The 12,138-nt window shown below is 49.8% G+C and overlaps 2 protein-coding genes across 5 annotated transcripts in view; one reads left to right on the forward strand and one right to left on the reverse strand.

The window, feature by feature from the left end:
* Positions 1-3,897: 3,897 nt before the first annotated feature.
* On the forward strand, positions 3,898-8,571 carry TUBB (tubulin, beta class I). The gene is made up of 4 exons (XM_008575322.1): positions 3,898-4,267; positions 5,685-5,793; positions 6,050-6,160; positions 6,468-8,571. Exons 1-4 carry the CDS (start codon positions 4,211-4,213, stop codon positions 7,523-7,525), a joined length of 1,335 nt encoding a protein of 444 aa, XP_008573544.1. The 5' UTR covers positions 3,898-4,210; the 3' UTR covers positions 7,526-8,571.
* A 1,005-nt stretch (positions 8,572-9,576) lies between these two features.
* Positions 9,577-12,138, reverse strand: part of FLOT1 (flotillin 1) — a 12,649-nt gene continuing 10,087 nt past the window's right edge. For 3 of the 4 annotated variants that reach the window (XM_008575326.1, XM_008575324.1, XM_008575323.1), the window contains 3 exons: positions 10,819-10,956; positions 10,416-10,580; positions 9,577-10,021 (listed from right to left, as the gene is read on the reverse strand). In XM_008575326.1, the coding sequence (XP_008573548.1) occupies positions 9,992-10,021; positions 10,416-10,580; positions 10,819-10,956 (333 nt within the window). In that variant the 3' untranslated portion in view covers positions 9,577-9,991. Of the gene's footprint in view, positions 10,022-10,415; positions 10,581-10,818; positions 10,957-11,077; positions 11,124-12,138 lie in introns of all 4 variants that reach the window. The other variant, XM_008575327.1, reaches the window with a different exon arrangement.

A 12,138-nucleotide genomic window follows, 5' to 3' on the forward strand; every position in this document is an offset into this window, starting at 1 on the left:
TATTTTGCTAACACAGGCTAAGCATGCATTTGGCATTATGTTTCAGGCACAGTAGCCATGTGGCAGGCATTTATGAAGCTAACGCTAAAAATATTAAATAACTTCCTAAGGATAAGATAGTAGGTAAGAGGATAGATAGGAATAAATGTGCTTCTGGTTGCAAAGCCCATGCTTTTTACACTTTACCAGACCACTTCAGTGTTATCAGGCTAAACTGCAAAGAATCATTATTATGACGCATATATAACCTTCCTATGTGTCGAGCACTGTTCTAATTACTTTATATTGACTGAATCATTTAATCTTCAAAAGAACCCTGTAAAGTTGGTTTTATTATCTTCCACTTTTTCAGATTAAAAAAACTACAACATAGATGGGTTAAGGAACTTGCCCAAGATCACCCAGATAATGTCTCTTCTCTAATGGCTTTCCATGCCCACAGCATAAAATAAGATCTAAACTCCTTAGCAAGACCTTCCATGATCTGAACCTCCTCTCCTCATGTCCTTAATGCATGATGCCTCCCCTCTAAAACTTATGATTCTGCCACAGGGACCTCCTCCCTAAGCTCTGAACACATTGTCCCTGTTTTCCCCCATATCTCCTTATCTTTAACCAGTTCCTTGGCCCTTCCCTCCTAGTCTTCTGGTCTAACTCCTACCCATCCATTCTCGGAGATTCAATTCAAATGTCACTTTCTCAGCAAAGCGTTTCCTGGAGTCTTCCCTGCTTTCTGATGTTCCTGGCGTTATTCTGCGCGTTCCACAGCGGTCAATGGACTTGTGTCTACTCTAACACTTCTCACCATACTGTAACCATTACTTTCCATTTCTGCCTTCACACCCTGTCTCCAGGGCTGGACCAGCGAAACTGTGTCTATTTCCCGTAGGGCCCGTCATATTCATTCAAAGGTGGTTATGGAGCACCTGGTACTGTTTGAGATATCTGGGATACTCCGTGAACCAAACATAATGAATCTTGCCCTCGTGGAGGCTACATCACCGAGCCTATTGATGAAAGAACAAACAGAAAAAGATGGAGACTCAAAATAGCATGGGTGGAATTCACCTAGAAAGATGCCACCCTAGAGGGAAACTGTCGACAGGTAAGAAAAGCAGGGCGCCGCCATGGAGAAAGTGTTAATTTCGTCCTTATGATTGGCCAACTCAGCGGGTGCCCATGACCCGTGGCTCCAATTCAAAGGGTCACCGTCTATGATCCCCACCCCAGTGGGTTCCCTTGTGGTCCAACGTCTCCCTATGTCTTCATACCTAAACTCGGGGCAGGGTGCCAGGTAAGGGTGAGTATGACAATCCGAGATGCAAACTTCCAAGTCACCTCGTCGGGGTGGCACCCAAGGCATGCCCCTCCGCCCTCTGCGGGAATCAAGATGGCACCCAGGGAGCCATGGGCGAGGTCCCCAGAACTCACCTACTTTGAGGCCCCGCGCGCGCCACCCGTAACGGCCGCGACTCGGGTGGCGCGAGTGCGCGAGCAGGAAGGAAGCCGATCCGCTGACTGGCTCCTGCCGGTGTCTTTCACAGCCCTGCTGCACGCTGATTGATGAAACCCCCCAGCACGAGGCTTACCGAAGCCCCGCCCCTTGCAGACCAAATTGGGAGGCTTTCCTGGGGAGACAAAGATCAGTGAAGTGAGACTAATCGCAGGCCTCTGTGCGCCCACAGAATAGCGCACCTCGATTGGGCAGCTCCAAGGGACAACCCCCCCACCACCGCTTCACCGCCCACCATCCGCTTCCCGCGCAGATTTCCAAACCACGACCAGAGAGTCTGGCGCCAGCTGCCCGCAGCGGATAGAGGGGCTGTACCATAGATGTCGTCCGATGCGTCTGGTGCGGCCAGAGCGCCTTTCCTCAGTCCTCCCAGGCATGGTGTCCGCTGACTCATGAGAAATGAAGATGGGTTGCGCGTTGCAGTCGTGGCTGTAGGCTGCAGTTTGGAAAACAGCCCGTAGGCGTGGCGCTTGAGGACTCCTCACTGCAATGGAATTTCATTTCCTTTTGATTTGGCTTGTATAATAGAAGTCATGTCATTTCTTTCTGGGAATGTCCCCGACGGACATTTTGAGGTCATTTTCCTAAATGCAAGATCCTAAAGCAAAGATCCTTAGGCGAACAGAGAAAAACTGTTTTGCTAACCATACTAAAGGCTGTTTTCAACTTTCAAGGGGCGAGGGAAGGATGATAAAATGATTTATTTCATTATATCATAAGAAGTCATGAAGAGAATAGTAACAGTTTGACATGTATACTCGTATAATTAAGGAAGTTCTTCCCCCCCCCCCCCATATAAAGATGACCGGTAAGGGGATCTTCACCCTTGACTTGGTGTTGTCAGCACCACGCTCACCCAGTGAGCTAACCGGCCATCCTTACATGGGATCCGAACCCTTGGCCTTGGTGTTATCAGCACCACACTCTCCCAAGTGAGCCACAGGCCAGCCCAATTAAGGAAGTTCTTTTGCGTTCATTATCTCAATTCTGTCCGCAATAATTAAATAGGCAGAAGTAGACTTTACAAACGAGGAATTTGAAACTCTGCAAAGTTAAATGACTTGCCTAGATTCCTACAGTTAATGTAACGTAGAGACAAATTGAAACAAGTCCTCTAATTTTAAATTCTGAGCTCTTTCCACTACCACAAAACAACTGCTTTCACTGTGCACTCCCAGCGCCGCACTCTCCCAAACTGCTTTCATTGTGATTGTGCCCTAAAACATATAACATATTTTAAGTGGATAGAGGGGTCTTGCACAACGATGTCCCTAGAAGGTAACTTAGCAATAAATGTGTTGATCAAATGTGAATTGACAACGACCTTCATATCACATCTCCTCTCTTACAGTGTTTACCATACTCGTGGTATACACTTCTTGCCAAAATGCAAGATCCTGGAGGCCAGGGAGTTAGTTCTTAATCATTTTTGTATCCCTAGTCCCGATTTGGTGGACACTTAGTAACTATCAAATGAGTGAATCTCTGGGACAAAGCAGATGGGCTGTAACTTGAGTCCATAAAATTTTCCCCCATGAATTACCCCTTTCACCCCCTTTTCAATCCTGGGGCTCGTGGAGTGTTGCAATGGCCGCCACTTGGTCAGTGAAATCAGTAAATTGAAAAACCACTGACTTCATCAAGGTGTCTAGAGAGGCACGCTGGAAAGACAATGAAATTCTATCAGCATCTCACCCCATAGTTCCCTGTTCGACAAGAAGGCCAAGATGTCTTCAAACTCTGCCCCAAAGCCCAAATCCCCTACATGGACCAAGACTTCTGGTTTCACAAATCCCAGATCCCAGTTTCTCTAAACTATTCAATTTATTCTTTGAACATACCCTCCAGACAACATCTCTATCCTAAAAATCCATTGCTGCAATTTTGTTACTCTTTCGAAACATTATTACTGGAACATAGCAGGACAATCCCCTCCTGAGGTATCTGGGGGAGCAGCAGCTTACTGAAGTTCAGGCCTTGTATCACCAAAGAACCAGATGTTAGGTAGCCTAGCGGGATGCAGCACATCTCCCCAGTTTTCGCTGAGCTAATCAATCCTGTCTGCCCGACAACTATCGCAGCGGGGAGTTTTCAGGGCGTGCCTACCCCATCTTCCAACTTCTGGCACCCCAGACTTCGCAATTCCTGTATCCCGAAAACTCCCTTTTTTTACCAAAAAAACCTCAGGCATAGAGGAAAGGAATATTGTGCAGGTTCATTTTTCATTTAAAAAAGAAAAGAAAAAAACCCCACAAAAACCAGAAAACAAAACCCGGTACCCACCCATTCCTCGCTTCATTGTGCAGCGTGGACAACAATAGAGGACTACAACTCCCAGAGAGAACTGCGCTCGTCCACTGGCGCAGAGACCAATGGACGTCCGCTACATGACCCGCACCGACTAATCAGGGCCAGGTTGGATGAGGCTTTGTCTCCCGACCGCGGCGCGGGGCGCGTTCTCCCGCCTCCCAGCACCGGCGCACGCGCGCCCCGCCCTGCCCGCCTTCCCTCCCTCCCCTCCCTTCTCCTTTCTCCCTCTCAGAACCTTCCTGCCTCCGCGTTCGGACCTCGCTGCTCCAGCCTCTGGGGCAAGTTCCAACCTTTCAGCGTGCGACCAGCAGAGAAAAAAGAAATTACATATTTTCTTGCCCCGTACATACCCTGAGGCGAGCAACAACATTAAAATAAATTTTAGCCATGAGGGAAATCGTGCACATCCAGGCTGGTCAGTGTGGCAACCAGATCGGTGCCAAGGTAAGAATTTTAAACCTCTTTTAACTATATTTCTTTTTAGAAGGAAAAATCCAGATAAGTTGTGGAGAATGGTTGTGGGGCATTTGCATTCCTCGTCCTTAATCAAGCTTTGCCCTCCCAAAAGTTTTTTACATTTGAGGCTAGAATTCGTTTTTGAAAAACGGTATTTTTCATGGAAGGCACGTTTTGGGTAGCTATTAAAAGGATCCTTTGGGTTTGGGGGCTGAAGACCGAGGATTTGTAAGATTTTACTTAAAGGGGATCTTCTAACGGTCTGAGGACCGGTGAAGGAGAGAGATGCGGAAACGGTCCGAGACAAAGCGAGGCGCGGTTTTGCCCATGTGCGTCCCGACCCCCCGTTTGGCGGGGGTTCTAGGGCAAAACCGGAGGGGGAAGGGGCAAGACTGGGCGGGCAGCTGCAGAGAGCTCTGCAAAGGTGGGGGACGCGATGCGCCAGGGTGGGCTGCATTGCGCGTTACCCTTCACAAAAGATCAGAGACCCAGCGCGCCTGCGATCCTCGAGGGGCGGTGGTCCCGTAGTTTTTCGTGGATGAAAGGCTAATAATACTCGTATGTACGAGGTTAATTTTACCTCCTTCCATTGCCTCTAAGAGAGACCTTCTTAGGGCGTGAACACATTTGGAGAAAGAGCAAGAGAAAAGGGGGAGTGTGCTTTTCATTAATGGGTCCTTCAGGACTAAGTGGTGTGAGTAAGAAAATACTTAAAGCAAGGAGGTAAAAGGCTAGCGAAGAAATAAAATTCCGAGGCCAGGGGGATTTTTTTTTTTTTTTGCGCGCGCGGTTACAGTGTAGCGGTGGGGGGCGGGGAGGAAGTGCGGCTGCTACGTTGTAGCAGAAGGGCGGGACCCTGTGGGGGCGGGGCTGGAGCCCCTGGCGCGCGTGGACAATGCGGCCCAGCCGGCCAGCGGGGGCGCGCTAGTTCGAGCAGAGCCCTGCTCCTCGCGCGCGGAATTTGTGCCCTTGGCCCCGCCCACGCGTAACACCTCCCTTTGTCGGCGACTCGACGTGCGCGTGCGCCGCAGTCACGTGGAGGGCGGGGGTGGTCGACTGCAGCAGCAGCAGCCGCAGCTCGTTTCTCAGACCCCGGTCTTTGTGCCGACGTGGAGGGGCGGTGCCCAGTATGAAGAGCGGGGAGGGGCGCTTATCCAAATAAGGTGGACCTCCTTCCACCCACCCTGGTGCTTGGGAACGCCGGGCTTTCCCAGCTGCACATCGTTTTATATCCCAAGCATCTCTCCTGGGTGTGCGAGTGTTCAGCCGAAGGGTGTAGGAGGCAGACACAGGGGTTGTCAGCCCTACAGCAGGGCCTACCACTAGCGTACCTAGAACTAAAATGGGAGCGGGAGGCGTGGTTGGCTGGGATATGAGCTGTTGAGGTCTCATTTCTGTCCGGCAGTTCTGGGAGGTGATCAGTGATGAACACGGCATCGACCCCACCGGTACCTACCACGGAGACAGCGACCTGCAGCTGGACCGTATCTCCGTGTACTACAATGAAGCCACAGGTGAGGCAGGAGCCCGGGAATCTCAGGTCCCATTTCCTTTCTCCCACTTGGGGGTCTCTTTCCATCCTTGGGGGTCTGGGGCCCCTTAATCTATTTTGGATTAATTCATCCTTTCCCTTTTCATCAGTGTCAAGGATTGTCTCTACTGCCACCTAGTGGCTGGGCCTGAAGTGACAAGTTTGGGTCTCTGGCTGTCTTCCAACCTCATTTACCTCCTTCTCTGCAAGCTCTCACATCTCTACTTTATTCCCTGTAGGTGGCAAATATGTTCCCCGAGCTATCTTGGTGGATCTAGAACCTGGGACCATGGACTCTGTTCGCTCAGGTCCTTTTGGCCAGATCTTCAGACCAGACAACTTTGTTTTTGGTGAGTTATACGGAAGATATTAGTAGATACCATCATATTTGCTGTATTTGGGTGCAAATGTTACGAGGAAGAGTTACGAGGTGATTGTTGTACTGGAGAGCTTATGCAGGGCTGTGTTCTGAAATATGTCACAGAGGGCAGACACAGTGATTGCCCTAATTGGTAAATTGTTGGGGGGTGGGGGGTATATCACAGGTGAAGGAGAAAGCAGATTCATCTAAGGAAATTATTTTAAAAGTTGAAAGATGAGAAAGTCGTGTATCTTCCACACCTTACTAATCAAGTGTTTTTCCTGATCCCATTCTAGGTCAGTCTGGGGCAGGCAACAACTGGGCCAAGGGCCACTATACAGAGGGTGCCGAGCTGGTTGACTCGGTCCTGGATGTGGTGCGGAAGGAGGCCGAGAGCTGTGACTGCCTGCAGGGCTTCCAGCTGACCCACTCACTGGGTGGTGGCACAGGCTCTGGAATGGGCACCCTGCTCATCAGCAAGATCCGTGAAGAGTATCCTGACCGCATCATGAACACCTTCAGTGTGGTGCCCTCACCCAAAGTGTCCGACACTGTGGTTGAGCCCTACAATGCCACCCTCTCTGTCCATCAGTTGGTAGAGAACACTGATGAGACCTATTGCATTGACAACGAGGCGCTCTACGACATCTGCTTCCGTACCCTCAAGCTGACCACACCAACCTATGGAGACCTTAACCACCTCGTCTCAGCCACCATGAGTGGTGTCACCACCTGCCTCCGCTTCCCTGGCCAGCTCAATGCTGACCTCCGCAAGCTGGCAGTCAACATGGTGCCCTTCCCACGTCTCCACTTCTTTATGCCTGGCTTTGCCCCTCTCACCAGCCGTGGAAGTCAGCAGTATCGGGCCCTCACTGTGCCCGAACTTACCCAGCAGGTCTTCGATGCCAAGAACATGATGGCTGCCTGTGACCCCCGCCACGGTCGGTACCTCACCGTGGCTGCTGTCTTCCGTGGACGGATGTCCATGAAGGAGGTAGATGAGCAGATGCTCAATGTGCAAAACAAGAATAGCAGCTACTTCGTGGAATGGATCCCCAACAATGTCAAGACGGCTGTCTGCGACATCCCACCTCGTGGCCTCAAGATGGCGGTCACTTTCATTGGCAACAGCACAGCCATCCAGGAGCTCTTCAAGCGTATCTCAGAGCAGTTCACTGCCATGTTCCGCCGGAAGGCCTTCCTCCACTGGTACACAGGTGAGGGCATGGACGAGATGGAGTTCACTGAGGCTGAGAGCAACATGAATGATCTCGTCTCTGAGTATCAGCAGTACCAGGATGCCACCGCAGAAGAGGAGGAGGATTTCGGTGAGGAGGCCGAAGAGGAGGCCTAAGGCAGAGCCCCCCATCACCTCAGGCTTCTCAGTTCCCTCAGCCTTCTTCCTTAACTGCCCCTTTCTTATCCATCACAATTTGTGTTTGCTGCCTCCATCTTGTTTTTTCTTTCGGGGGGAGGGGTCTAGCGCAGTGCCTGTCATATAATAGGCGCTCAATAAATGTTTGTTTGTTGAATGTCTCCTTTCTCTTTCCACTCTGGGAAACCTAGATTTCTGCCATTCTGGGTAATCCTGCATTTCCTTTTGGTGCCCCCACTCCTCCCATCTGTCCAGTTAATATTTCCTTCTGTTTTCAGAATAATTTTTCAAGAAGCTGGGTCTCATCCAGATTCCATTTAGAGCCAACTGGTAGCAGAAAAGCCAGAAAATGGCCACCATCCTAAGCCCAAATAGTAGCAGGAGGAAAGGAGGTAGAAGATAGCAGATAGAGATCACTGCAAGGAAGGGGATGGGACTTTGTATTCTAGAACAGTTTTGGAGAGGGCAATCCCAGCTATTAAGTCATAATTTCCAGGTATTTCCGTGCTCCATCTCTCATCTTCAGGGGAGGTATTAACAGTATTATCTCCATTTCAGTTTCCCTTCAGGCTCTGTCCTGAGCTCTTTCCTTTGGAGGGGTCTGCCCCACTCTGCCAACTGGGATTCTTCCATCTCCCACTTTATACCTCCCTCACTTTGGATCACTTCCTTTCCCCTGATCAGAGAAGGAGATCAAGAGGGGAAGAGACCAGCTTAGGTCCCTAAGCCTCCAGAAATGCCCTCCTCATCCCCTTTTCTTACTCCCAAAGAAGGAAGAAAGTCCCTGACAGATGTAGAAAGGTGCACACAGCCTCCTAAATGAGTCATTCCCCAGAGGAGAGGACAGAATGCCCTCCATCTTTTTTGCAACATTTCATCTCTTCCTTTTGCTATTGCCTTTCCCCCCCACACTTGGTTTTGTTCTATCCTACACTTCAGATTTCTATTTTATGTTTAACTTGCTTTTTTTCATATTGAAAAGTTGACTGCCCCAAGAGCCAAAAATAAACGAGAACTGAAAAAAGGTTGCAAGATGTGTACTTTTTTAGGGAAGGATTGCCGGTGGAGGCATGGAGCCTGAGTTTAGTTATACTCTGCTCTCCCTAAACTGATGAGAATATCATATTTCATTGACCCTTTTCCTAGCTTAATCCCTGGTTCCCAAACCCCACCTCACCAGAACCAGTCAGTATTAATAACTCAGATAGGCACAGGCTCAGATATAGGACCTAAGGATGGAAAGTGTTAACTGTGGTGAATGTCAAATAGTGTGTAATTGTTTCCCAGACCAGCAGAAACAGCATTCCCTGGGACCGTAAAAATGCAAGTTTTCAGTCCCATCCAGATGTATGGAACCAGAAACTGATTGGACCCCAGGAGTCTTGTTTTCACAGTGCTCGAGAGGACTGACATGAATGCACAACTGAAAGCCACTACACCATTTCCAGTGTACAGCCTGTCCAGGACTCTTGGGTTATGGGTGCCTATGGCCTTTTCCTGTGAGCCTGTGGGCTTTTTAAGTCAAAGATGACTAGTGGGAATCCCACCTCATTGTCTATTAAAATAATGTAGTGTTCCTCTAATACCTCATTCTTCCCTTGGAGTACAAGATAAGTCCAAGCTACCCTACTTATTGTACTATTTATTAACCTTGGCCACATTCTTAGTATTTCTAGGATCTAATGGAATTCTCAATGTTCCTTCTACTTTAGCATGCTTTTCTGACTTAACCAACTTTTAGGAAAGCATGGTGTTGATAACACCAACATCAAAGTTTAGGTTCCCCATACCCGCCAGCCACCCCCCTCAAAAAAAAAGCCTATAGGGGCCGGCCCCGTGGCGCAGAGTGCGGCGCTGGGAGCCCAGCGGCGCTCCCGCCACGGGTTCAGATCCTATATAGGGATGGCTGGTGCGCTCACTGGCTGAGCGTGGTGCAGGCGACACCAAGCCAAGGGTTGTGATCCCCTTACTGGTCACGAAAAAGACAAAAAAAACCAAAACTATAGAATGCAAGGGAGTAAGCTACATTCTAGCATTCATTTTGAATTGGTTTTATTAAGTTCATTGTTCATAAGTATCAGTACTTACAACTTATTTGGCAAGTAAAGTTGACAACCTCTGGACCATCCCTTAGTCGTGGTCAGAAAAGAATTCTAGACAACAGGCTCAGGCAGTCCCATTTAATTAGGAAGTTAAATAAGTCAGGATGGGGTAGAGTGGTGTCAGGAAGCTGACATGGAACCCCTGGGGCACTGGCAGTCACAGCAATGTAGAGCTGGGGAGGGGAGCAACCCCCTCCAAGGCAAGGCACGGGCTATTTGGCAAGGAGAGATGAGTGGAACCCCACTGTCGGAGGCATGCTCAGGGAGGCCAGCTTGGGTACATGCAACAGGGACCATTCAGGCAACAGGAGTCATGAGGCTGGGCATCAGTGAGGGCTGAGGCTTAGGCTGTTCGCAAAGGCTTGTGGTTAACCTGGCAAGAAGACAACAGTGGATGACACTTGGGAACTAGGCACCCTGCTCTCCCAGGCCCCTATTTGGATGAATGGACTGCAGGGAGGACATGCACGTCCACGAGTCTTCTTGCTGGTGCCCCAAGCAAAGTCATCAGGATCCATGTATCATAAATCACTGGAGAGAGGGTAGAGAGGCCCAGAGCTTTGCTCGCACAGCAATCTCAACTCCCAGTCTTCACAGGCCTCAAGGAGGCTCCAGGGAACCCAGCTTGATGCAGATCATTGGTATGACCCAATGCTTTTGTTGATGTGTGTTTTTTTTATTTAACACTCACAATGCTTACTATGTGCCAGCCACATAATAGGAACCCAGCAATTCTGCTCCGTGGCCTCCACCCCAGAGCCCCTCACCTGGGAGATGCTGACACCCGTGAGTCTCTCCACACTCTCTGGCAGGCGGCTTAGGATATCCAGTACTTCCCCAGTCACTTTGGCTGCCCCCATGGTCCCACTTCCACTGGACACCAGTGTGATCTTTTTGGCCGAGGTCAAAGGACCACTGATCTCCTCTGCCACCTGGTAGGTGAGAGACGCCCACTCAGTACCCATGATCTGACCACACCCCGCATAAAAAAAACAGCCTGGATTTTAAGACCCTTGTTCTACTCATCCTTGTTCCTCACTTGGTCACAGGCTCATAATTCCAACCCCTAATTTACGATCCCCTAGCCAGGAAGTCCCTTATTTCACACCCTGCCTCTCAGTCCCTGGTTCTGGTTCCTCCCCTCCTGGTGCCCACACACAACCCCCAGACCTGGGGCAGCTTCTCCAGCAGCATATCCAGCTGAGCAGCCTCCTGGTACAGCTGGAATGCTTCTGCCTTCTTGGCCATCTGCTCAGCCTCGGCTCGGGCTCGGGCCCCTATGGCAAAGGCCTCGGCTTCCCCACGCATCTGAGGACAGAACGGGATACTTGTCATGTGACTGACGGCAATAATGAAGAACAAGTAAGCCCAGCTCAAGCAGAAACCCCCACTCCTTCCACAAGCCAGCAGGAACCACTTCCTAACTCACCCGCACAGACTCGGCATCTGCCTCTGCCTGCATAATCAGCTGGGACCTGGAGACAGAAGAGAAGTGGAAGAAGGAGCCAAGTAGGGGCCCTTGCTCCCAGGAGAAAGGCCAAGTACTGAAGAGACAGAGGCTCTTGCAACCTGAGTTCTGTACGAGTCGAGATAGTAAAGGCCTCAGCTCTCCAGCTGGGGGCGCCTGGGTGGTAAAGGGGCCAGAACAGGATTGAGGAAGGGAAATTTACTTCTCTGCCTCTGCTAGGCGCTCCAGCTTGTAACGCTCAGCTTCTGCTGGCTTCCGCACCCGGGCCTCCAGCTCCTTCTCTCGGCGGGCGATCTCCTGCTCCTGCACTGCCACCTGCTGGGCCCGCTCCACCACCTGCACCTGCACCCGCTGTTCTTCAATCTGCTGCTTAGTCTTGGCCACCTGGGTAGGAGGGGCACTCAGAATCAGAGCTGAAGAGCAAGTGCCCAGGAACCAGAGAAAGCCAGGGCTCCAGGGTTGGATATAAAAATAGGAGTAGGTACGCGTTTCAGTGTAGGTAGTTTTCATTCATTGTGTTGGGCACTTGGTGGACCATTTCAATCTAGAACCTCGCAGAGCAGATAAACATTTCTGAGTTATTTCATTAGTGATTTCCTGCCATTTTCTTTGTTCTGTTGGATCTCCTGAACTGATGTCTAATATTCTTATCTTTTCTAATTTTTCCATCTGTTTTTTGGTTCTATTTTCTGGGAGGTTTATCAGAATTTCTCTTCCAATGTGATTTTTTTTTCAATTCTGCCATCTTGTTAATTTCTTTTTTTCGTAGGGGGTGCGGGGGGCAGTTGGCCGCTGGCCAGTACAGGGATCCAAATTCCTGACCTTGGTGTTACAACACCATGCTCTAATCAGCTGAGCTAACCAGCCGCCCTTTTTCTAAGTGCCCTTTTTTTCTTTTCTGCTCTATGTCCTGATTTCCTGAATGTGAACTCTTCTCTTGTCTCACTAAAGATATTATTATTATTATTATTTTTTCCCTTTTTGTCTTTTTCCATGTCCGGCAATGGATCGCAACCCTCAGT

This window comes from Galeopterus variegatus, unplaced genomic scaffold, assembly GCF_000696425.1.
Source record: "Galeopterus variegatus unplaced genomic scaffold, G_variegatus-3.0.2 Scaffold1170, whole genome shotgun sequence".
Taxonomy (NCBI): domain Eukaryota; kingdom Metazoa; phylum Chordata; class Mammalia; order Dermoptera; family Cynocephalidae; genus Galeopterus; species Galeopterus variegatus.

What these genes read in the sequence shown, in the direction of transcription:
- TUBB (XM_008575322.1), top strand. Translation starts at nt 4,211, where the DNA reads ATGAGGGAAATCGTGCACATCCAGGCTGGTCAGTGTGGCAACCAGATC. An exon ending in GCAACCAGATCGGTGCCAAG is followed by an intron (nt 4,268 to 5,684) that starts GTAAGAATTTTA and finishes TCTGTCCGGCAG; the next exon opens with TTCTGGGAGGTGATCAGTGA. An exon ending in GTACTACAATGAAGCCACAG is followed by an intron (nt 5,794 to 6,049) that starts GTGAGGCAGGAG and finishes TATTCCCTGTAG; the next exon opens with GTGGCAAATATGTTCCCCGA.